This window comes from Gobius niger (genome assembly GCF_951799975.1).
Source record: "Gobius niger genome assembly, chromosome: 1".
Taxonomy (NCBI): domain Eukaryota; kingdom Metazoa; phylum Chordata; class Actinopteri; order Gobiiformes; family Gobiidae; genus Gobius; species Gobius niger.
Window position 1 is genome coordinate 14,565,047 of NC_136852.1, and position 25,318 is coordinate 14,590,364.

General features: G+C 40.3%; 1 protein-coding gene across 1 annotated transcript; it reads left to right on the forward strand.

The window, feature by feature from the left end:
* The first annotated feature begins 7,384 nt into the window (after positions 1 to 7,384).
* Positions 7,385 to 19,442, forward strand: abhd15a (abhydrolase domain containing 15a). Its single transcript, XM_079574544.1, has 3 exons — positions 7,385 to 8,215; positions 15,565 to 15,917; positions 18,689 to 19,442. The coding sequence occupies exons 1-3, from the start codon at positions 7,703 to 7,705 to the stop codon at positions 19,296 to 19,298; spliced, it is 1,476 nt and encodes a 491-aa protein (XP_079430670.1). The 5' UTR covers positions 7,385 to 7,702; the 3' UTR covers positions 19,299 to 19,442.
* Positions 19,443 to 25,318: the final 5,876 nt, after the last annotated feature.

Genomic DNA, 25,318 nt, shown 5'->3' on the forward strand with positions numbered 1-25,318 from the left:
TGATCTTTCACAAAGCTAAAAGCTAATGGCCACAGACAGAGTTTGCAAATAAGCGCTTGAACAACGTGATGCCGGGAGAGGCTTGTAAATGGTACAGTTACGCCTCCAGGCCCAGGTAGTTGCCAAGGCTGGTGCGACTTATACTCCGGTTTTATAGTCTGAAAAATACGGTAATCCTCCTTAATTATTCTATAAAGCCATACAGCATAACATTTTACCCAAAAATAGCATAAAAATCAAGCAATTACTTCATTGTGTGTGAAAAACTCCTTTACTCTCAGTGGGCTGATCTGAGTCACACCACCCAGGCTCTGTCAGGAACAACATCTTGCCAACTTCTTGTAACATTGTATGAGCAGAGCATCCTTTGGTCTCCATTCTCATATACTAATTACATTGTTGTTCTTGATCGTATCTGTGCAGTGACGGGCTTGGTCCATGCGGCTCTATTGTCGTCTGCCACTTTTAAAGGCCACTCTTGCGCACGCTTCATCCCTCCGTGGTACAACTTCCTTCCTGACATTCACCATTGATGCAATCGCTTCTGTTTCAAGGCTGGTGCAGAAATATCATTATTGTTGAAACCGTGAATAGTTAAACAAAGGCTGTGTACAAAGGTGACTTTAGTTTAATGACACAGTTACTTGAAGGACTGAGAAAAAGTGCAGAAATTTGTTCAGAAAATCAACGTGTTTGAGGATGTATTCAGCAGGTTTTATACTTGAGAAATTTGGGCACTCCTAATGCTCTAAGCTAATGTATAAACCTAAAAATAGCCATATTTCCTCTGCTGCAGTGGAGCTTTTTCCATGAACTACAGGCCTTACACAAAGGTACAAATGGTAATGACTTTTTTGTGTGATAAAGGGTTTCATTAAGAGGAATATAATTGAAAGGAACTGAGGGAGAGAAAATATAGAGAATACAAGTGCAGTTCACCAGGTGCTCTTTCACAGGAAGGTAATGATGCGTACACACGTGTCAGTGAACGCATCATTACCTTCAAAAGATACTGACATGGTCTTTGTCGAGGCTAATTGGCCCTGTGCTAACAGCCACTATTGGTTGAAGGTGCACAGACGTTGCTTGAGAACATGTGTCTTCTAAAATACTATAAGAGTCTAGTGAAGTTACTAAAACTGATTTATTTGAGGCCACTTTTGCCTAAATCAGAACATACAGTCCTGAATCAGATTAACTGTATATAATATAAACCTTGGTCGATCCAGGAAAAGCTTGGTCAGGTTTACTTCAAGAATTTGGACGCTTTGGTATTCCTGATAGTGCCTATGTGTAAATAATGTATGATGCCATTCTTTTCTTTACTTTTACTACCATTTTTCCTTTCTTTTTGTAATACTATGGACAGGGATTCTGTGTCAATTTTTAATAAAGCTTGGATGAATGAATGCACATACTCTTACAATGCACCAACAGGCACGGTAACAAATCATGTCGCCACTGCACCTGCCAACGACTGGTGCTAATTTCCTGTCCTTTTTATATCCGATATGTCTCCCTGCATAAAGGTAAACCACAGTGCCCCATAGTTGTAGGAGGCACACATACAGAAGTCAAAACATCTGAATTAAGCTAATGGGGTGCCATGAGCTAAGTACTATGGTATAGCTCAGTTACAGCCTTGTTTACTCCATGGCTTAAGGGTAAATTTATTATGTGAAATCTATGGAAAGATGGATGGAAAATTATAGCCATATTGCCTAACATCTCACCCATTTATTGTATTTCTGATGTTTTAAGTGGTCAAGAACATCTGAAAAACATGCAACAACTTGTAACTTTGCTGGGACACCATTAGCTCGTCTCCATGGAGATGTGGTCAAACATTAGGTTTAATTAGGTCCGCTTTCTAATGTTCTCTTTTCACTTTGAAGTCTTTGTTGGTGTTTGGCTGATCATTAGACGCCCTTTTGTTGTCACTGGCTTGTTTGTTTCTTTTTCAGTGGTTTTGGGACAAAGTATAAAATAACCACGGTGGTGTCGCTTCAAGTAACTATATCCCACTGCTGAAAACCATTAGCTCGAAAATGCCACTTTGTTTAACATTGCAGGACTACCCCGTGCCTCTATATCTCTCAACAATGTCTGTTTTGTAAACACAGACACGCCATATCCTTCATATATTCTTTCCCATCCATGAAAATCAACAAAGCAAATGGGTATTTGGACTCCCAGAGCGAACGTATAGGGAACCTTTCATCTTTCTAATTACACATTCAAAGGCTAAAGCTCTGGGACAGCGAACACTTTGTTCTGCAGTGTTTGTTTGTCGTGCTGTCACCCAGAGTCAGGCAGATAAGCTTTGTTCTTGACCTTGACTCCAGCATGTTTTTAATTATTAAAAACCCCTTCATGCACTGAGAACTACTGATCTACTAAACTGCTGATATAATTAGGATGAATTAAGAAGATTTCTTTCACAGTTCCCCTGAGTGCATACTGTCATTGTGTCCTTGGGCAAGGCCTTTAACCTTGCCACAAGTGTCGGTGTACACTGGTTTATGAATGGGTGATTTCAAGCCCTTTGAACGCCCACTGGATGGGGAAAAGTGCACTACGAATTTAGTATATTTCCCATGAATGACAGGTCTATCTGATAAATTCAATACTATGCATTGCACCATAAAGTTAAGTCGTGCTTTAATTAAAGTGATAGTCTGGAAGTCTTAATGTTTTGCAAATGTTGTAAAATATGCAAAATCTACCCCCTGGTCTTGCATTTGATGGAAAGTAAGTAATAAGATATATTGTAAAGTCCTTCCTTCCCAGATCAACTAATCAGAGTCTAGTCTCCTCTAATGTTGACCAATGAGACGAGTTTATCCTGTTAGGTCCAATCAGGAGGAGGGGGAGGAGCTTGTGTGTTTACTTTCGAACCTTCTGTTGCTGCTCTCCTCATTTTTCTGGTTAAAGAGGGGAGGATTTTGATGGTTTACTTTAAAATCCCACTCTCATCACTTTGCAAACTTACAGACTATCACTTTAAAGGATGATCTTTTTTTTCCCTGACTGGCCCTATCTGACCTTCTTCTGAGCTGTACAGTGCTGGGACGTGCATAATGGACTACTGCTGACAGAACAGGGCATGCACTGAGCCAAAACACAGACAACGCATACAGCTGCACTTTGATGACTGCAGCCCACATCAAAAACCATGCTCTGCACCTTCACACTTTTTCTTTAAATTGTGCAAACCACAAGGGAGCCACACCGCATTAAAGGATAACATCAGAAAATTAAACTTACACCATAAACAGTTAAGGTACACTAGCTACTCCAAATTTGCTACAAAACAATAACAGGCAATAAGAAGCATCCACTAAATACTTAAGTATAAAAATGAAAGTAATAAGTCATGTGCTACACTTTTTCCAGAGGTAGGCAAGTTAGCTTAGCGGTAGGACGATTTTCTTTCTTATGAAACCTCCCAATTGTGGCCCAAAGTAAAGCACCACTCCATATCCCGGTGTTGTTCGTCATATCTGTCCTAACATGGGAGTTGGGGGCATCGTCTAAGAAAGTTTGGAAGTAATTTACAGTATTTTCAGTACATGTTTTGACCCCTAATTTGTCTAATAATATTTCTCAAAATCATCGTGGGGCCAGTTCCATGCTGGAGGGCCGGATTTTGCCTCTGGGCATGACCTTGCCTAACCCTGGCTTATTCCATGAGCTTGTTACGGGGAATGTGTCCTCCACATTTGGCCCATTCATCTATAATCTAAATTTATCTCCTGATGTTGAGCTGTACACATGGTCAGAATCACCCACAGGACAAAAAGAACAATAAAAAAATAAAAAAAAGTCCTTCAGCATCTTGTAAAAGCAGACATTTGTGTGCCGAGTATCTAATAATAAAGCTTTTTTTATCTATTGTGACCTAACAGGCTATTGTAATTTATGTGACGTAACAGTGTTCATCCTTGAAAGCTGTGTCATTTGCAAGAGAGACCTTTGAGATGTTGTTTGCAGGGAAGCTGTTGCTTGCAAACAAAAAACATGAATTATTGGGCCTTTAATCTATTGCTTTTGGGTAAATCAGTGAATCCAGAGCACAAGGAGGAAACCCTCCCTGACATGGTGCTGTATTTACTGTATTAGCTGCTTACTAAACTGCCTACCTTTAACATATTATCAATGCAGCAGCATTAGGCACTATTGACAAGAAAACTCCTTCTAAAAAAAGATCAAAACTGGGCTGAAACACTTTACAGAAGGAAGTCTCAGTCTCTAACTTTGTGGGGCAAACCAAACCTTCAGAACATCTTAAGGATCCTCCGCTGAGATGCAAACCAGCTGCGGTTCTTTAGCGGTACAGTCGATACATTCATTGACGCTGACGGATCCCATACAGTCTCTGTCCTGCTCTTCCTGTACTTCAATGACGTCAAAAACAAGCATAGAGCACACCGCACCCGCCTGCACTTTAGGCGAAAGTGCTATTTAGTCTGCTGTAATAATTACAAACATATGGGGCTTGTATATATGCTGGCACCAACGGGCTGAACCACAGTGTTCTGCCTCTGAGCGCAGTGACGTAGTTCCAGTCAAAGGGGTGACGTGAGAGGCTGAGCAGATGTGTGCCCTTCTGCAGGTGTTGCGTGACACAGTGCACAGCAAATACGTCAACGCCGGGCAAAATCGGTCAAAATGCGTTTATATACTCTCTAAACAAGCCCTGATTCAAAACACAAAAACAAGAAGAAATCATGGAAGAATACTTTGTGCATCATCCTGGATGTCTGAGAAGGCATGTGTTATGGATTTTTTTTTTCTCCCAAACCCAAAAAAGAAAAAACAAACATCCAGAGAGTAATATGAGCTGCTAAACTACAATAATCCTATGCATTTCAGACCATGTTTGTACCACAGACTTATTTGCAAACACTTAGTTGGGTGAAAAGTCATGCATTATTTTTTGATTCATATAAAGGTATAGGACGCTGCTTTACTGGTTTTCTCTCACTGCAAAACCTATTCATGACCACATCCTCCGAGTCATATGTTCTGCTCTGTTTCAGCTTCCTGCCTCATGGCCTCTAAAAGTGATACCTATGACACAGTGCAACAGCAAAGTGTTAAAAGTCATACACAGCCAGCAGCAGGGCCCTTTTGATGACGAGAACAGGAAGTCCAATCCGATTTGCTTGTTCCCTCAGCTGCAGAAATACAAGTGAGTGATTTGGGAGCTGGAAGATTCATAGGAAGCATAGGGGGACAAAAAGGACGGGGGTGACTAGCTCTTCTAGCCTTACAAATTTCGAACTGGGGTTTACACTGACTCTAAACATATGCCGATTCAGAACACAAGAAGAAGAATACATCCTGAAATATATGTTATGTATCATCTGTTTGAGAATTGTTTTTTTGAAGAATAAAGAAAGAAATGACGGATCGATTGGTAACAATGAGACTGTAACCTTCAGTGCACAGCCATGTCTTCATGATATTTTATTGATTGTTCAAAATGATTTATCCAACTCTGAAAGACAGTGTAAGTAACTCAGTGCCCTACACTAGGATGCACCATACAGATCATCATCACATCATAAAGACGTAATGTGCTGTGTTTTATGGGTGTATCCTTCCATTCACTCAGGGGAAAATGTTACATGCAGCATCATATTGCCAGTGCGCAAAAGCTTTTTAGATACCTGATATCACTGTGATTACTCTGGGGACAGGCGTACAATAGACGCCTGATCACTGAGAACAGTATGAGCTCATAAGATAACAACTAATGTCTTTGGCCCAGCAGTCCTGAACTGACGTAAACCAACAGGCGAATCAAAATAATCATATTAAAAAACGTCATAAAATATTGGTATAAATTCCAAACACTAATCGAGATCAAAACAATCTTCTTTTCCGTGACTAGATTTTAGACAGTGATAGAAGCAGAATTATAGGCTGATCGTTTGTGGTGCGTGTAATATTTTAGTTGCATAATGTAAGTGTTTGTGTTGAGCTAAGCTTAGCAGCATGTTTTAGGAGCCATCTTAGATCAACAAATGAGCGTGTCCAATGAGTGTTATCCTGAACCCCCGCAACCTTCAACTTATCTCCACGCAACTCCTCTTATCTGCTATCTTCGTCAGGGCTTTAGGCAAATGACCTTTTCTATTTTCATCAGTTTTTACTGCTTTTGACTAAGAGTTTTCTTTGACCTTTTCGCAATGCTGCATGCCTCATGTATTGCACATTTATTTTAAGGACTATTTCATCTTTACTGCAATCTTTACAATTACAAAAAACTGTGGGATGAAGTTAATATTTAAACTTCAATGGTAATGATTGAATGGGAGATCATTTCAGTGCACTGTTTTCTGAAGTGCACCAGCTCAAAATAAAATGGTCTAAGCGTATTTGTTTATATTTTTTCCACTCACCAACTTGCAGGAATGGTGCGACAGAAACACAACAATGGTTTACTGTCTTCATCAATTTGTTGTAATTATTTTTGTTTTGTTTTGCTGCCAGCATTCAATTAATTGACCCAGGAAATAAAAACACAAGCTTTTGTGACATGTGAAAGGATTAGTCATGTCGGCGCCGACCATTGACTGGGATTCACTTGGCCAAAGTGATGATGTAGTTACAGAGGCATCGTAGACTTCTTTTTATTGAGAATCTGTAGCCGTAAGAAGGAATGTTTGAATAATAATAATTGCTAAATGTATTTGCTCTTAATTCTGCGGCACATTAATAAGCTGCAAAGTATTTGTAAACAGTCCGGTTAATTTAACACCCCTCACCTACATTCTATACCTCTTAAACTGAACCAGACCTATGGGCAAACTTTACAATCAAATATGGAGCGTCAGAAACAAAAGTCTCCTTTCATCAGATGTCCTTTCAGCACAAGGGCTGTAGTGGAATTACATGTTGTTTTCCAAGGTTTTGACAAAATAATATTACACACAAAAGAATAATTATAATAATGCATCGGTTTTATATTGCGCTTTTCTGGACACGCAAAGACGCTTTCCACTGCATTTCATTCAATCAATACTTGGTGGTGGTAAGCTACTATTGAAGCCACAGCTGCCCTGACAGAAGCGAGGCAACCAGTCTGCGCCAACGGCCCCTCCAACCACCACCAACCACTCACTGCATCACATTTCCAAAGACAAACCTAAATACTCAATTTACTTAACTCAGCCTAGAGCTTTTTGTTAAGTGTTTATTATGATGAGACAATTGCCAATTTTCTTCTAAAAAGCAGATTAGTTCCCCCCAAAAAAGAAAGGTCACATTTGGCCAAATACGTTCACAGTCCACACCAACCCATCACTGTCATGCGCAAAACTGCTCTTCATGAAATCTGGGATTAGGGGGTTAATTACTTCCTTTCGCACTTTAATTCTCTTCGTGCGTTATATATCAAAATGCACGGACTGGTGGGCTGCACGTGCACGCCTGCTTGTTTTCTGACGGGACTTGGTGAGGGGGGGAGGCGTGTCTGGTCGAAACGCGCGTCTGCTACTTGCGGCAGTCACACCGCTCGAAGCGAAATGGTGCGTCGCTGGAGCGCAGTGTGGATAAAGCTCAGCATCGTTCAGATGTATTGAAGATTTGGGATGCGGAAGGGACGGGAAAACGCGCGTCTTGGAGAGGGATTTTAAACTTTAACGGGCAGAACTAAACGGTACTGGGATCTTGGACATTTTGACTTGCACCAATGCTGGAATGGCTTGCAGTTGTGTGCATTGTGATCCTGGCGGTCTTCATCTGGCCAGGCTCCGCGTATTTTTGCACCGAGGCACAGACAGATGCGCTGCTGGGGGGACTGGGGCTTTCTCATGCCGAGAACAATTCTGGCACCAAGAACGATGGCTTTACGCACAAGAGATCTGACTGTAAACAGAACTCCGCAGCTTTCATTTGCAAGCCGTCCGCTCTGGCCAACTACCTGCTGAAACACTGCAGAAGTTTCAGTGACTACTCTCCGTGCGTGGGCTGGACGTGGAGGGCGAGTGCCGTGCTCCAGAGCGTGTATGAGGCGTGCTGGCCGTACCACAGCGCGGTCCAGTTCGTGCGGGACAACCTGCAGCTGAGCGACGAGGGGTTAGTGGCCCTGGACTGGGCAGTGCCATCACACCAGAGGAGGCGCAGGACTTCCAGTCACTCAACCAGCCCCGTGCTGCTCATTGTACCCAATTCGTTCGGGAAGATCACAAGAAATGTGCTAAAGGTGAGCTGACGTCTTGACTGTAAATATCCCCAGGGCAACAGCAACACGGGAGAGGGAATTTACAAGTTTGTTTGTGCGACAAAGACCTGCATGTTACTGGCGACTATGAATTGCGATTGATGGTGGTTCTGGTGACTTTTCTGATTACTGGCAGAATTTCAACAGTTCTGATTGCAATTTTATTTGAAGCATATCTCTGTGTACAGTTGTGCTCAAAGGTTTACATACCCTGGCAGAATTCCATCATAGGCCATCATTGGCCTTGATAACAAAAAAGTGCACCATAGAAGGTACGGTGCACTTTTTTGTGAAATATGGAGGTTTGCTGATGCCAGTGGCTCCAGCGGAATAAAGTGCAGGTCCCATTAGTGTCATCTCAGTCTCCTGACCTTAATATCACTGAGCCAATGTGGGGAGATCTCAAACGTGCTGTTCATGCAAGACAGCCCAGGAACTTATAGGAACTGGGGGGAGAAAAAATAAAGCACCTCATCCACAACGACCACAAAAGACTCCAAGCTGTCACTGATGTTAAAGGGGCCAATACACAGCATTAAAAACTGGGATATTTTGATCAGGGTCATTGTGGTACTTTCTTTTTTCATTATGATTTAAAGTAGCAAACTCACGATTCCCACCTGGACGGTGCCTTTCTATGTGGACTTTGCATGTTCTCCCCATGCCTGCCTAGGTTTCCTCCGGGTTTCCCCTACCACTAAAAACATGTACAATAGATTCCCCTCTGGGGCCAGGACTCCCCTGAAAAAGAGATTCTTAATCTTAGTGGGACTATCCTGGTTAAATAAAGGTCAATAAAATAAAATAAAATAAAAAAAATGGCTTCACACAATCACTAATTATGAGTCAAAAATATTCTGCCAGGGTATGTAAACTTTTGAGCACAACTGTACATTTGCATTTAGAAAGATGAATAAATAATAACTATGATATTAATAATTCATTTAAATAAGCACCTTTCTGGACACTCAAGGCTACTAGAAAGCAAAAGTAAAAATGCATGCTTCGTTTATCTGGTGTTGCAATCAACTTACTCTATTGTAGGTTTAACAGAATTTAACAACCTCACATGACCCAACTTGCAAAGCTCCATATTGGCTGGTGAGGACTTTGTCAGTAAATTTCTCAAAAGCCAGACATTACTTAATGAAACAAATATGTGAGAGGTACCAGATTAACAGTATTACAAGTAACACGTGGAAAAGATGCAAAAGATGAAAATGGCAATACAATTCTGAGTTCTGATTCTGTTTCCACTGGTTCTGTCCCGGACTGGGGTGTTGGGGGTTACTACTATGCACTGCTTTAATTAAGCCAGTCACTCAAAGCTAAAGGAAGCTAGTCAGTGATCTATGGAGCACATTGTCAGCTCAAACCTTGCAAAAAGAGAAACCAGTTGCACCATAATAACTGAAGTGCAGACTATACCTTCAACTCATCAAACTATAACCGATCCTTTATCGTATTGCTCTACATTTTCCTTTTTGAAGTCTTAAATTTGAACGCAACACGCATTTATCTAGGCTTTTGACTGTACAGTACACACAGGTCTGTTAATCCAAAAATTAGCATTGCCAGACTTGTGATGTTGTAGATAGTGCTGACATTCAAAGCGGTGGTATTGAATTGCATATCAAGGCAGAATTTCTATGCCGTCAGAGAGCTTCCACTTGGGAGGTTAAACACTACCGGGATATATCTAGTATCCACCACGTAGGAAGCACTGTGCTCCACTGAGATTCACATGAGAACATCCAGGTCTGATAAGGAAGAAAATATAACAGACAAACGGAGCTCCAGTTTGAGCAGCATAAAAATCAGAGACAAATTCAGGGCAAATTGCAAATATTGAGTGCAGGTTAGCATTTGGTGTGTTCCAGATTATCATTAATGCTGAAAAGGAAGTGTCCCATTTGTTTTGTTGTCTCCCATTTCAAGTGCCAGGTTAGTTTGCAGTCATGTCGTGAATTCTGCATAGGGTAGATGATTAATCTGTGCAGTTCATGATATGTTTTGAAGCAAATATCCAAAGTAGTATATCTCTTTTTTTTTTCATCCAAGGACACAGTTTGCAATAACCTAGAGCCAGGCCATGCGATAAAACACATGGAGCAAGGCATGTGTTCAGAGAGCTGTGATGACTGCTTTGTGAAATGGATTGCACAGAAGTCCAGGTGAGAGCCCCATGTTTCATGCGGTGATCACTTTTCACACTCTCCCACGCAGGGCAATTTATGACCACCATTTACTGCCATTATGTGACCTCGTTCCACCAACACTGTATGGCTTTCGATCAAGTATCTGGCCTAGTTCTTTTGTGTTCTTGCAACAATAATCGGAAAAAACACTCAATTTCATCAGCTTTATTAGGACACTTGTAATATAATGTGGCAAAGGCTGCAAAATGTGTCAACCGAGCACAAAAAAGTTTGGTCTCCGTCGGTCCGGTTCTGTCTGTCTGTCTGTCTGTCTGTCTGTCTGTCTGTCTGTCTGTCTGTCTGTCTGTCTGTCTGTCTGTCTGTCTGTCTGTCTGTCTGTCGGTCTGTCGGTCTGCCGGTCTGCCGGTCTGCCGATCTGCATGCCTGCCTGCCTGCCTCTAAACTCCCAGCCAGAAAGAGCTATATTTAATCAGATTAATATCTAAAGACCACATCTAATTTGTTTTGCAATGAAGTTCAACATCCATCCTCCAAACCTCACTGGAGCCACAACAGTTTCTCCTTCCTACATCTGAACTTGACAAGTATTTTTGTTCAACCTCTCTGAAATTAGGTCTAGACTCTGAGCAAAAGGAATTTATCACTGGGCTGACAGAAACCTGCCGGAGCACAGCAGATTCTGTTCATAGTGTTTGAATTGAAACAATTTGAAAACAACTCACAAGTTTGATGAAGAGAAAAAAAAGCTAACAAGTACATGGCAAAGGCTGACACATCATTGACCCAAAGTGTGATTTTTACAACATGTATTTAACTACTTGAACTTGCTTTTCCTTAGCCTCATAGCATAATTGCATAAATCATATTTCACTGTCTTTGGAAAACAAGAAAAAACACAATTGGTATTCTTTATTAATATTGTAACAATACAAAATGACTCAGGCAATTACGTTATGAGGCTAAGGAAATGTGAATCTAAGCCACAGCTTTTGAATTATTAATGCTAAAAAGCAGTACTGAGTCATCTCAAGGTCTGAGTTTAACGCAGTCATTAGGCAGTGATTTCAACTTTAATGTCTTTGCACCGTTTCTAAAATAGTTAAGGCTTCGATGTCTTTGCTGATTGTTTTATTGTTGACATAGTTAAGTCCCTATTTTATTGTCTGCCCTTATTGTGTACATTGCCTAAAGTAGGTAGTTTCCATCGCATTGTGCCTCTTGCAGCAGTGGATTGTTCTCCTGTGGTTGTAATGTCTACACAGGGAGCCATTTCCAAATCATTTCACAGTCGATTAATCTAATTTAATACTGAGATAAACATTCATCACAGGCTGTCTGTCTCCTGTGCTGTGTAGTTTACAACAATGGATTTGGCATATGTACACACACAGTATACAATAAAACTGTGGCACTGTGGTATAGTGGTTAGCATGTTCTCCTCGTGTCAAGGTTGGTCTCCTCAGGGTGCTCCTGTTTCCCCATCAACCAAATAACAGGTTAATACTGCAGCTAAGTAGTTCTGACCAAAGCTATAGATCCAGAGCTGAAAAAACTCTCCTGACAGGTTGCCCCAGTGGTGTGGACAGATTGTTCAACTGCAGAGGGCAAATTTTCCTACAAAGTGGAATAGCTCGTCCCCATGGTGAAGTTCAACCTTAAGCTTGAATTGCTGCAAGGCCGTGGGAACCCAGGGTGCTGTGAGTGCTGTAGTACCCCCTGGTGGATTGTTTCCGCATTGCAGACAATATTATTAAATAGGAATTAAGCAATTTTGGGGGCAACCTTGTCTCTCAGCACCCCCACGGAAACGTGAGGACTAGCTGCTCCGCCACCGTGCCAGCACAAGATAAATTAATTAAAATTGTGTTAACACCCTACTGCTAGACTTGCATAAATATTCATGAGCAATTGTCCTTGTCCTGAGCATTTTCAAGTCCTTTAAATCTTTATCATTGTGAGAAAGTCAAATACCAGGTACTTTAAATGCTTTTTTCATTTTCTTTGTATCGCAAAAGCAAACACCTCTGACCATGCTACCAGAGGGTTAACATGCAGGTGTGTGATACAATCTTAATTGCATTTTGAAGAGGCAAGGAACCTTAGCTCTTTCTGTGCCAGGCTATGACGTCCATTCACCTCATATGCTGTAATTAACTCTTACCTAACCAGGACAGGGGTAAATATAACTCCATCTCCATCCATGTATCATGCATTTGCACATATACAAATGTTTGTTTGATTTGTTGTTTCATTTCAAACAGTAATAAAGTCACTGCAGTCCGATGAATATTTAATGCTGTGATATTGCAGCCTTCTTGGATTGCACCGAGCTTGCCGCAGTAAAAGAGAACACTTCATTTTGAAGGATAAAACTGGTTATTGGGTCACTATAGTCCCTCACGCTTCCATCTAAACTAATAGGATTTCAGGAGCACCTTCTCAAGTCTAATGGGACAGGCATAACTCACTGTGGAGTGGTTGTGTCCTTTCTATTTGACCATTCAATCAGACGTGAATGAAATAACTGACTGATGGTGTATATAGAATCATAAAAGTAAATTGTTGTAAATTGTGTAAAATGTTGCTGATAATTCTACAAACAGAATATACTCCAAAGTGCGGGTCATTGAACTAAAGCCCATTTAGTTGAAAATAACCACTATATGATGCAATGACTATAAAAAGTCACCAGCAACACTGTTCCCACTCCACCAATAAAGGCAACAAATTCAAGTTCATATTAAATTGTTTTTACGCAGTTTAGGCTATTACAGTTTATTGGTAAAGTAAAATTCAATGTGGCCTCAGGGTCCAAACGTTTCCCAGTACCTGCCTAGACCATAATATAAAAATCAAAGGTTGAAATTGCGTGACTAGAGACGTCTAGTTTTCACAGTAATCACAGAGTGAGACTATGTCAACAGCCCAAGGCCTACAGTATTTACCATAATCAAAGTAGAAAGAAGTGAAAGTACAGTTACCGATGTGAACTATAAACTAAAGCTTTGCACAGTATACATAAGCTTCACGATACAGAATAACTTCCCTCTGTTATCTGTCTAAATGTTATGTTGAGCCTAAATACATAGCAATCATAAACAATAATATGTCCCTGCTTTTACAGCCAACACACAATCTATCACACACAAACTTAGTGGCTTGTGCTGGTAATATAATATGTCTCCCACACAAGAATCTGACTCTGTCTAATATTCATTATTTTTCTATGTAATTAAAGGTATGACAAGGCTTCTACGGGTTTCACAACGAAATTGACAGGGATACTCGCTGCAGAAGTTCTGAAAGGGCTGATTGTTCAGTGTGCGGTTAGTCTTAGTGAGACCTATGGAGGTGCTTTCATGGAGCACAGAATGGACAAGCAGTTAACGAACCATACAATACAGAATATCCACACTTTAAAGGAATAGGCCACCGATTTTCCATACTGAGATATGTTCTTGCCTGAGCTTAGATAGATAGAGATAGATAGATAAATACTTCATTGTCAGATGCGAGGATCTGAAATTTGTTTTACAGTTCAGCTGCTCCGTATCAACACAAAATACAGGCAAGACATAAGACAATTCACAAAGACATTATAAACAATTGTCCACTCTCCACAACACACTTTGATCTATGACTTCAGCTCCTCATTTAGTTTCAGGATGGACTGATGAACAAAGGAGTTCTTCAATCTGACCTTATTGAAGTGTGGCACACGGTACCGCCGCCCTGATGGTAACAGTATCCTGGGTTCAGAACATGGCTGGGGTCAGAGTTGATGTTCTTAGCCAGCTGCAATGTGTTGTTATGGTAGTGTACAGTCCATCCAGGGGCTGTCCTACAATGTTTGAGCAGATTTTAATCAAGTGTCTCAGTCCAGATTTGGCTGTGACAGAGAGACAGCTGTACCACACAGCGTTACAGTATTGCAGTACACTGAGAATCACAGAAGTGAAGAACAGAAGCAGCACCTGACGAGACGCTCCGAAAGACCGCAGGCGACGGATGAAATATATTCTTTGTTTAGTCTTTTTACAGATGAAGTTAATGTGGTGTTTCCAGTACAAGGAACGGTCTAACACCACACCCAGATATTTGAAGGACTATTTGATTGGCTCGTTTTTGATGATAGTGGGAGCTGTAGTTACCGGTTTTAAATAAAAAACACCTCCTCTCTTTTTTTGGTGTTTATTTCCAGACGAGTTGATGCGTACCTGTCTGGTTGCTACGTGTGTGCTCAGTCACGCAAAAAGACCAAAGATGTTTCATTTTGTGTGACTATACTTGGACCGCATGACCGTATTCAAATAGGGGAAACATGGAAGAGCTTGGTCGCTTCTAACTTCACCGCCGTTTGGCCCCATAGAAAGGAGGAGGAGAGGCTAAATGCTAACAACATCTTTTGTCTTTAATTGGGTGACTGAGCCCAGACAGACCAGACAGGTACGCATCAACTCATCTAAGCTCAGGTAAGAACATATCTCAGTATGGAAAAACGGACATGAAATGAACATAATCTTGCTTTTATGCTGGGAGTTTATCACTGAGATCATAAATATTCAATAATAGTATTTAACACTTCTTTAAGCTATGGTTTTATTCCATGAAGTTTTGAAATCTGTATTTTAGCACATCGCCATCTTCCTAGGAATTAAGGAGTTCTGCAATTTGATGCTATCTTGAATTACACATGCCAATGGACTCTCGCACAGAAAAAAATGCATTTCTGTTAGAAGTGCCCGACCATATTTTTCTGCCTAATAATGGTAGAATCTGCTGCAGTGGTCTAAGCATGAGCAATCCTCAAGCTGGGGTAATCACTCTGTAGTAATGTACATGTATTTTTCCTTCATAGGCCTATATTGTCAATGTATAATTTGTGAAATAAAAACAAAATGGAACACAATGTTATTATCTAACTATTTTACACATATTTTTTTCTGATGTTCGGAAGCAAGAGTCTATACTGTATTTCTGTAGCAGTCCACCCATATTCACTTCCTATCTGACAAAAGTCATGATGGACTGGAGGTATTGTGATAGCTAGAAAAAAGTTGGGACAGCAGCTAATAATTTGTATGCATTGTAAACAAGAGAAAATGGATATTTCATCTTTAATTTACAACTAAATAAAACATCATGCTTATCCTTTTCCTTATGCCTCCACAGTTGTGTGAAACCGCCTTATTCCACGGCTACCTTCCAGTCGTTTTCAATCGCCGCGGTCAAAACGGAGCACCGCTGACCACGCTCAAACTGCAGCAGTTCGGCGACCCGTCCGACCTCCGGGAGGCAGTGCGCTACATCCGCCACCGGCAGCCCGCGGGACGCCTGTACGCCGTGAGTGAGAGCACGGGGGCGGGGCTGCTGCTGTCCTACCTGGGAGAGTGTGGCTCATCCAGCTACGTGACCGCGGCCGTCTGCCTGTCGCCCGTGTTCCGCTGCCAGAGCTGGTTTGAGAGTGGGCTGTGGTGGCCGCTCCAGTGGGGCATTACGGTGTACCAGAAGACAGGCCTCAGCAGGTATAGCCTACCCTGAAATGGTTTGATCGTGAGAAACAAAATGATGTTTTTAGGCACCATTTACAGAGTTATGTTGCAGTTTACTCCTTTAACATGTATAAAAAAGGCTCAACATCACAGGTGGACGAGTATTCAGTTGTAACCTCTTAGCCCCCACCTGAACCGAGCACACTTTCCCCAGTTTGGCTTGACCCAAATCTAAATGCTTAAAGAAGAAAAAATATCAAAGTAGTGACAAAAACAAGACAAGAAAACAACAACAAAAACAAGAAAGCAGCAACAAAAGAGTGACAAAAACAAGACAAAAATGCAACGGAAATAGCCACAAAAGAGTGACAAAAATGTTCCTGAAAAGAAAAAATTTAACAAAATGTGACAAAACCGTGCCAACAACGAGACAAAAAAAGTTCCAATCAGTTTTCTTTCAAATGAGACATTACACCATTGCTCTCCGGTCAAAAAGCTTTTAGATTTGGGCAAAGTAGGTATGTGGACAAAATGTTCAAACTCAATAGAAAGGAAAATAAACAGTTTAAGTGGAAAGATGTAGCAACCCCCTACAATATGCAATGAAATGTGTGTGTATATGTTCAGTATGAAGTAGCAGCGGTTTCTAGTACAGTAGTAGTAGTAGTAGTATCAGCATCTATCTTTAGTCCCGCCCATTCCATTGAAACGAATGGAGGTCAGTGTGACCTAAAAAGAGAAATGACCATAACTTTTTAAATATTCAAGATTCTTCAAAATTTCAGTAAACATTGATTTAACATATTTCCATTGGTTGTACGTTAAAACATAATTTTATATTTTAGCTCCTTTAGTTCATTTAAACATTGGAGTTTGGTTTAATTAGGCTATTTTCAGTTGTGTCAGTGGGCAGAGTAAACAAAACTAATGATAGTGGACAGAAAGTGGGGAAAAACAAGCAACAAAAGTGGAGCTGAGTAACTGAATGGTGTTGGCACTAAGGTTTATCTCTTCCACACGTGCATTGGCAGGAGTGACAAAAAATGTGGGGGAGTTTGAAAGATCACAAAACTTTGAGCAGCAAACGACAACAAGGCACTCTTCATGTCCACCTCCTTCTCCACAGTGTCCACAGTATTTGAAAGCTGTTTATTAAATTCTTGCATATTGAAGTTAAAAGAATTGAATTTGCTACTGCGGGAGTAAATGAAGACCGATTCTCTCCATTTCTACACGAGACTGAAGACAATTATCCTGACTACGTGACTAGTGTCTTACTGTGGGAATGGCCATCTAATTTCAGCCAAACAGGCCATTTGCTGTCCCGCTCTAAAAATGATCAGGGCAAAACCCGGTCACAGATATTGGGGACAAAAATGGCAACTCCATTTTAGAAATCTCCACATACCTAGGTAAAGCCGAATTGGAGACAATGCACTAAATTAAGGCGGGGATTAAGAGGTTAACACTGTAGCCATCCAATATTATTGTTGTGTCCTGTGGCAAGACATGTCACTCAACCTGCATGAGTGGCAGCGTAAATGTGGGTAAAGTAAGGCTGTTAAGCTGCCTCAGGGTGGCTGTACAGAAGTGCTCAAAGTACTTTCATTATTTGAGTAAAAGCAAAAATCCTCCATTGTCCAATAATGCTCCGATGTAAAAGTTGCTCTGTCAAATTATTACTTAAGAAAACAACTTGAAGTTAACCTGGCTAACGCCATGCTGCTGTGTGCGCTCGAATTATTTCGAACTGCACAACAGCCTGGGGACCATGGCCCAAATTTTCCGGTGGATTTGGGAACCAATCACAGAGCGATGAGGGACGCAAGACGATGACGCGCTATTCGATATACGGAAGCTTGTAGTTTATTTACGGATAAATAAATAAAACGTTTATTTACGGATCCAACATGACAGCAGCAGACACGATGGTATTTTTCGATCAAGCTTTAGACCTTGTTCTAAATAATTTAGCTCAAAAGCTTACAGCGGGTACGTCATACGTCATCTCATACGATGATACAATTGGCCATGGCTACGTGCAGACATATGATAGACTTTTTTTTTTTTTTCGTATCGCCCAATAAACGACTATGGACGATCGTAAACCACACCTCTCCTACGAGAAAATGAATTGGTAGTCCCCAGGCTAAATATCACTTGTGATTTTAGTCTGGTGTTAGCCAGGCTAACTTGAAGTATTCAGTAGACAACATTATTAAACCTGTAGAGACTGGAGTTAACCACTTGTACAAAAGCTTCTTCGTTGTCTTCCTGAGTTAGTTCAATTGATGATGAATGTGCACACCAAAAATGTGAAAGAAAAATAAGCAGCCAACGTTATGCTTTTTTACTTGAAACGTAGGGGAGTAGAAAGTATTAGTTATCTTTCAAATGTAAAAGTAATTTCTTCTCAACATAAAGGCTAAAAATCTGTACTCAAGTTCTATATTTCTTCAGTGAATGCAAGTACCACTCCTGATCTAGACCAGTTGGTTGCCTTTATGCTTTTACTAATGCAGAAAAAGAGAGAATATTCATAGGAACATTTGACTGAATTCCAAATTCCATCCAGATGAAAAGGTCTCTAAATATAACATGGACTTGAAGCACAAGAACCTGCTTTATTGGACAAGCACAAACAATTAAGGAAACCATCAAGTCACTGTAGCAACAGATGATGCCCCTTGTCTCCTATTATTGATTTCCCAGAGGCGGCGTGACCCACATTGAGTTTATAAAATCAGCATAGAACAGATTTGTCTTGGTTCTTGTTTTAATGGGTTGCTCCTTGTGCTTGGCAGGTATCGGAGTGTGCTGGGCCAGATCATCCAAACCAAAGACCTGTTCTCCAGCTCCTCCTTAAGGGGCATAGAGGAGGCCCTGTTTTGTCACAGCTCAACAACAGCGCCACCCGCAGGAAGCAGCCTTTCTTGGGATGCATACTGGGAACACAATGAACCTTTACGAGACGTCGATGAGGTAGCTATCCCGGTTTTGAGCATATGCGCCAAGGACGACCCGATCCGAGGCGACTCCAAGTGCACCGTGCCATTGGAACTTTTCGAGTCAAATCCCCATTTTTTCCTGCTGCTGACCGGGCGTGGCGGCCATTGCGGCTTCACCACACGGTCGGCCAACACATGCGGGGATGTGGCGGCAAATAGCAGCGTAACGGGCAAGCGAGGGATCAACTGGAGTCACAAAACCATGCTAGAATTCTTCAGGGCGACCACAGACTTCTTTGCCACCGAGGAGAGATCTAAGCAGCTGGCCGCGAGGAGGAGAGGGTTAGGCGGGGTCACAGGGGGGAGGGCCTTCCGCAATCGCAGTATAAGCACATGCAAGCAGGTACCGGCCTGTTCTCATAACATTCATGCTATTTACAACTGGCAGAGATCCTACACACGGTGATAAAGACCTAACTGAAAGCAAAGTACCACAAGAGGATTGGTTTACACACATCTACAGGCACATTAGACCTTTCAGCTTCTGTTCATTTTGATTAAATTATAAATCAGTTCATGACAGTTGTTTTCACTGGTGAAAAATACCTGTGTGGGCTCGCCTCTTCTCGTAACTTTGCTGTGACATCACCATCTCACCGCTATGATGTTGCTGCTTTGCTTTGAAAAGTTGCTTAAATTGAGGTTTAAATACATTATAGGTCCTCTATATTTTGATACCCCACTGCCAAAATACAATTGTGCGTGCCTAGCTGACCTTTAAGGGGCACATTTGGTGTCAGACCACAGATAGAGTAATGTTCTCCAGAAAATGCATCTGATTTCATAGTTTTTTCACTTTTATGTGTTGTATTTCATCAGCGCCTTCACCTTTAATATGATGTGCCTGTCTGTAATGTGGTATTGTTTTTAATAAAATAAATATTGGACCTTTTGTCTCAGCTAACAGTGGTACAGAAGCATAAGCCAACTGAGAATAGGTAGCGTTCACGTGACATCACAACATTCTAAAGAGCCTATAGTTTAACATTGAGGTGGAGGTCAACTGACGGTAACTATGGTAACGGTGGTAACTGACAAAATGCATATTTTTATGTCTTTGTTTTTTGGCTCATATCTCAGTCGTGACTGGAGGAATCAACATGAAACAAAAACTGTCACAAAGTTCATCGTCCTCTGTCGGCACATATGAACTAATGTCCAATTATTATCTCTGAAAAATGTCAAAAAGTGGTGACAATATGCGAAAACATGACCATGATGTTGCCCAATAGAAAAGACTTTCAGACATAAAAATAATATCACAAGTTTGTGAATCCAATCACGATCAAATACTGAAGTGGAAAAACATTTGTCAATTTTCGTTTTGGAGATTTCTTCCAAAAACTGCATTTCTCCCATAGAGTTGTATTGGCCCTGCCCTCCATCTGACATTATGACATCATCACATTCGAAATCGTGAACGCTACCTATTGTCCAGTATAAACACTGCTTTAAAACAACTTTATTTCTTTCACTTATTTGATGAAAATAAATTCACATGATAAAAAAAGACAAGTTTTAAATATTAATTATTAGGTTTTAGGTGTGAACTGGGACTCTTTGTAGTTATCAAGTTTAGCTACTGTTTGCATTAAGTCCATCCTCTATTCCATCAGTGGATGTCGTCTCTGATGGCATGGGGAAATTCCCAGATGAGAATACAAAAGGTTCACACTGTGAAAGAGTGGTTCAGGGAGCATGAGACACCAGCTCTTAACCCCATGTGCTGGTGGAGGTTTTGCGCAGTGGTCACATTCTCCAATCATCAATACAAGAACGAGGTGAAATATTAATGCTCCACTTGACATTGTAGATGCTTTTGAATACAATGCCAAAGCGAAAGTGTGATGTAATCAAAGTGGTCCAATGAAATATTACCGTATGAACATGTTAAAAAGGCCTGGAATCCTTGTAAAAGTCAATCAGTTCATATTTCAGTCCTTTCTCCTGGATGTCTTCAAAATGTAAACTGTGAACTGAATGTTGTTTTGAGAGCAGACCTACGTATAGTCACAATCTCAATACTTGTCAGTATAGACGCAAATAGATACTCTTACTAAAAGATGAAGCTGTAGATTGTTTTGGCAAAATCCTAATCAAACTTCTTATCACCCTTTCTTTTTATAGCACAGAGCCTGTGGCCCTTCTCCTTTGCCCGATGTTTGCCCAGCTCTGAGCCTCATTCACTCCGACAGCCGGATCACACAGTGTCCGCAGAGCCATAGTTAGGGTGTGAGCCTGCAGTCACACTGCCAAAACTCAAATCACACCGAAACACTAGGCTACCACAGTATCGTGTTAGGAATCTCATTCTGTGCCTTTTACCAATCACCAGAGTACGAGATATTAACATAAACATGCTTTTCAACTGGTCAACAATGGAAGCCACAAGATGTCCCCACCGGTAAATGACTCTCTGTTGTTTACCAGTAATTAGTCTGTGCCAGAGGGGGTAAGAGTACTCAGTTACATTCACTCAGGAGCATGTACTTGAGTAACTTTAAGTAATTGCACTTCTTACAGTGATTTGTCTAGTGGGTTACTTTTTACTTTTGATTCAGTAATATTATTCATGTATTTATTATATATATGGGGACGACAGTGGTGCAGAGTAGAGCGGGTCGTCTTGTAATCAGAAGGTTGGCGGTTCAAATCCCTCAGGCGCACACAGCCGTTGTGTCTTTGGGCAAGACACTTCACCCTCCTTGCCTCCAGAGTCTGTGTACACTGGTGTATGAATGAGAGAGTGAATGGGTGACTGGTTCTTGTGTAAGGTGCTTTGAGTGCCTAAAAGCAGGTAGAAAAGCATTATATAAATGTGTATATGTATATGTAAATCTATATGTGATAAAAGCTTAAAGTTTAAGAAAACATAATGTTGAATTGTTTCATGTGCCTTATTTAAATAATAATTTGCTTCATCTTTTAGTGCATTCATTAGAAAGATCAATATGTAATGTTTTGTTCGTCTCTATTAAATCCTAAATCTAATTCAGGTATTTTTTTTTTAAATATTGTACTACTATTACTTGAGATATTGTTTGAGAATTTGCATGACCATCTGTCTCTGACCGGAGCATATCCTAGGAACAGGATACACTCAGGTCAGGGACAGGTAAACACAGGGGCATCGGCCTCCATGAAGAGGTCGTCCACTGGGCTCAAATCCCACCTGTATGTCTTTTCTGTGCATATTCCTCTGACTTCTTTGGCATAGAAAGTTAAGCTTAAATCAACTGTGATCCGTAATGCAGAAAATTGCAGCGGATTGAATAAATTGTGCATGGGTGGTTCTGAAGAATGGCTCTTTATGCATCTCTGTTGACACTAATACAATTTATAACCAATTACTGATAATGATAAGACCAATAAACAGAGGCTTCCATATGGGCCAATTAAGTTGTTTGAGCACGACCGCCCTTTTCCCTTTTGCTTATTCAATCTCGACGTATCCACTCCCTCAGTGGCTCCGATCCAGATTTAATTTGTCTGATTGATATTTAATTAAGTGAATGTCACACAAAACCGCACAAGGCTTCAAACGCTCCGAGTGCAGCATTTATTGACAGAGGACGTGTGACACAAGACCACAGTTTGTGTCTCATCAGATGCTGGAGATTAACCTCAGGAAACGGCAACAAAACATGTTATTACCAAGAGCCTGATCATCCTTCCCATACCAAAATCCGAACTGGAAGCCAATACTAGGATACTGTTACAAATGTATTCTCACAGCATAGGCAACATCCCTATACCCTCATCTTTTCCCCAAACGTTTGACTAAAGCTAGTTTTATAACCAGAGCGAGGGCGCCATCGTGAGGCTGAAATGTAGGTTGAAAGTAAAAGGATGCGCCATTCAAATTGTGTTGTTTTTTTTTCAGCGGGTGAGGGGTGTCGTAAAAAATATTTTCATTATTATTATTATAATTATTATTATTATTATTATTATTATTATTATTATTATTATTATTATTATTACTATTATTATTATTATTATTATTATTATTGTTATTATTATTATTATTATTATTATTATTATTATTACTATTAATATTATTATTATTATTATTATTATTATTATTATTATTATTATTATTATTATTATTATTATTATTATTATTACATTACAAGAAGATGATGGTCTCTCTTCTTGTTTGTGTGTTTTTGCTTGTTTTGTAAATAAATAAAAGTTTATTGAAAAAAAAAAAAAAAGTAGCTACACTTCCAGCCGTGTTTTCCCGTTTGAGGCCAGCAGAGGGCAGCACTGTGACAGATTTATGCTCCTGTCATAAGTCATGACGCAGCTACTTCTCATTTTGGCTTGGAAACTCCACTTATATTTAGTGCTGTTTAAATATAGTTCAGCAGATATCAGTTTAGGTGCCAGTCTTACACATACGTATGTGCCGAGTCACTGCTCTCAGTCGGGACACATGTTCAGCCCTCTCACTGTGGTATTCTCTAAATCAAACTCAAATTCATTATTCATTGTTTTGTTTTTCACTGTAGCTAGTAGTGGCCATTGTCTTGCAAGTGTTACAAAGGTTAACCTATAACCAGAACATGAGTGATTTGCCAAACTGCGCCAATCAGGCCGACAAGCCTTTAGTACAATATTACACTGCCACATAATTCAATCAGAACAAACTATTGAACCATTTTGATGCTTCCACGCTGTTTTAATGGACAGAGAATTTTGCACTCCAAACCATAGAAACTTACTGTTGATATTAACACCAAAGATAGCTGTGGGAAGTATTTATTCTAAACAACTGAATATCATACACAACCTTTTAAACAAAATTCTCTTTATCTATAAGGCTATTTATTCACTAAGCCCAGCCAGTCCCAAAGATTAAAGTACCACAGTCCCATCCCGACTCGAGGCTGAAGGTCCTATGAGTCCCCCTCAATAATATGAATTCCTCAAGGACCTCAAATGGAAGTCATACATAAATTACACAAGAAGAAAAATAGCTAAACCCATTGCGGTGTTACATAAAGACAAATTCTCTCTAAATCAATCCACTTTACTCACTTTATACAACACGATGATTATGCCATATTTAACTTACTGTGTGGCAATTTGGGGCTTAACCTGTAAAACGTATGTACACTGTTCATTCTTCAAAAGGGGGCTCTGTAATCTATATATAATATTAGATGTAGAGATCTATCACATTTTCTATTTATTACATGTAAGTTACGAAAATTGTATGACATATATGACTATTATATTCTTCAAGTTTTGTATGAAGCAAATAAAAAAATATTGCCACTTAACATCCAAGAAAGGTTTGAGAAAAGAGAAAGTGACAATAATCTGAAAGGAACAGACGTCTTTAAAAAACCCAGGTTCGATTCTAAAGCAATGGAACAAACTGTTACAGTGACAGGAATTAGTTTATGGAATAAACTTCAGAAAGAAGTGAAAGATTCAGGAACTCTCCTGCAGTTCAAGAAACACATACAAGCTACAATGTTAAAGAAGTGTGAAATTTATTTCAAAAATAATGTGTAATACTTGCCACTTTACATATAAAATGTCAGCTGGAATATGCTTAATACTGATTTAAAGTTGTAAATTGTATTTATATTCATGTTGTCACGTTGGTTATTAAATCTGTCATGGTTAGTCATCATCATCACCATGTAATTAGACTGTTACTAAATCAGGAACAAGCGTACAACTCTGCAGTATGCAAACCAGCAAGTTAAAAAGCACTTTTCAGCAGGCCTGCCTCTTTCTACATATTTTCCTGTCATTTGTGCAACTTGTGACGTTCCTTTGAGTCAAGCTGCAAGTATTTGTGGCTAGCCTGCAGCAAATTCCTCCTCTGTCACTCGGTTCTATGTACAGGGTGTGGCCATTCGCTTCGGAGAACACAGTGCAGCTCATGTGATAACAAGTCGACAAAGACAGAATTTAATGCAAGCAAGGGTATGATGAAAATGTGATTGCTATACGAGCATGCATGCGTTTGTTTCCCTGCTACACGCGTTAGCATGTTCCTCTGTGTAAGAGCTATACCCGGGTAACCACCACCTCCGCTTCAGGCTAAATTACAGTCAGCAAACACCAGTGGATCTAATGCATAATGACAGTTAGGCCGGTCTGCTGAGAACAAACTGCTCTGGCTGTTCACATTAAAAGGGCAGACAGTATACAATGCCTGCCTCTTCGACCATTAAAAAGTGGACATGTCATGCATAATAGGGGCCTATAAACCTGCTTTTGGGCACCTCAGCATTGGTGTTTTTTTTAAGTTTTATTGCTTTTGCTTTTAGATAACAGTATGTTAACAAATGTAAGGCAAAGTAATAAAAACAGTTAAGTGCAGACCTCCTCAGAAAGGGGGCAAGAGATGGTTTATGGACTTCAGCAGTAGAACAATAAATGACCAAAGAAAACAGGATCACTCAA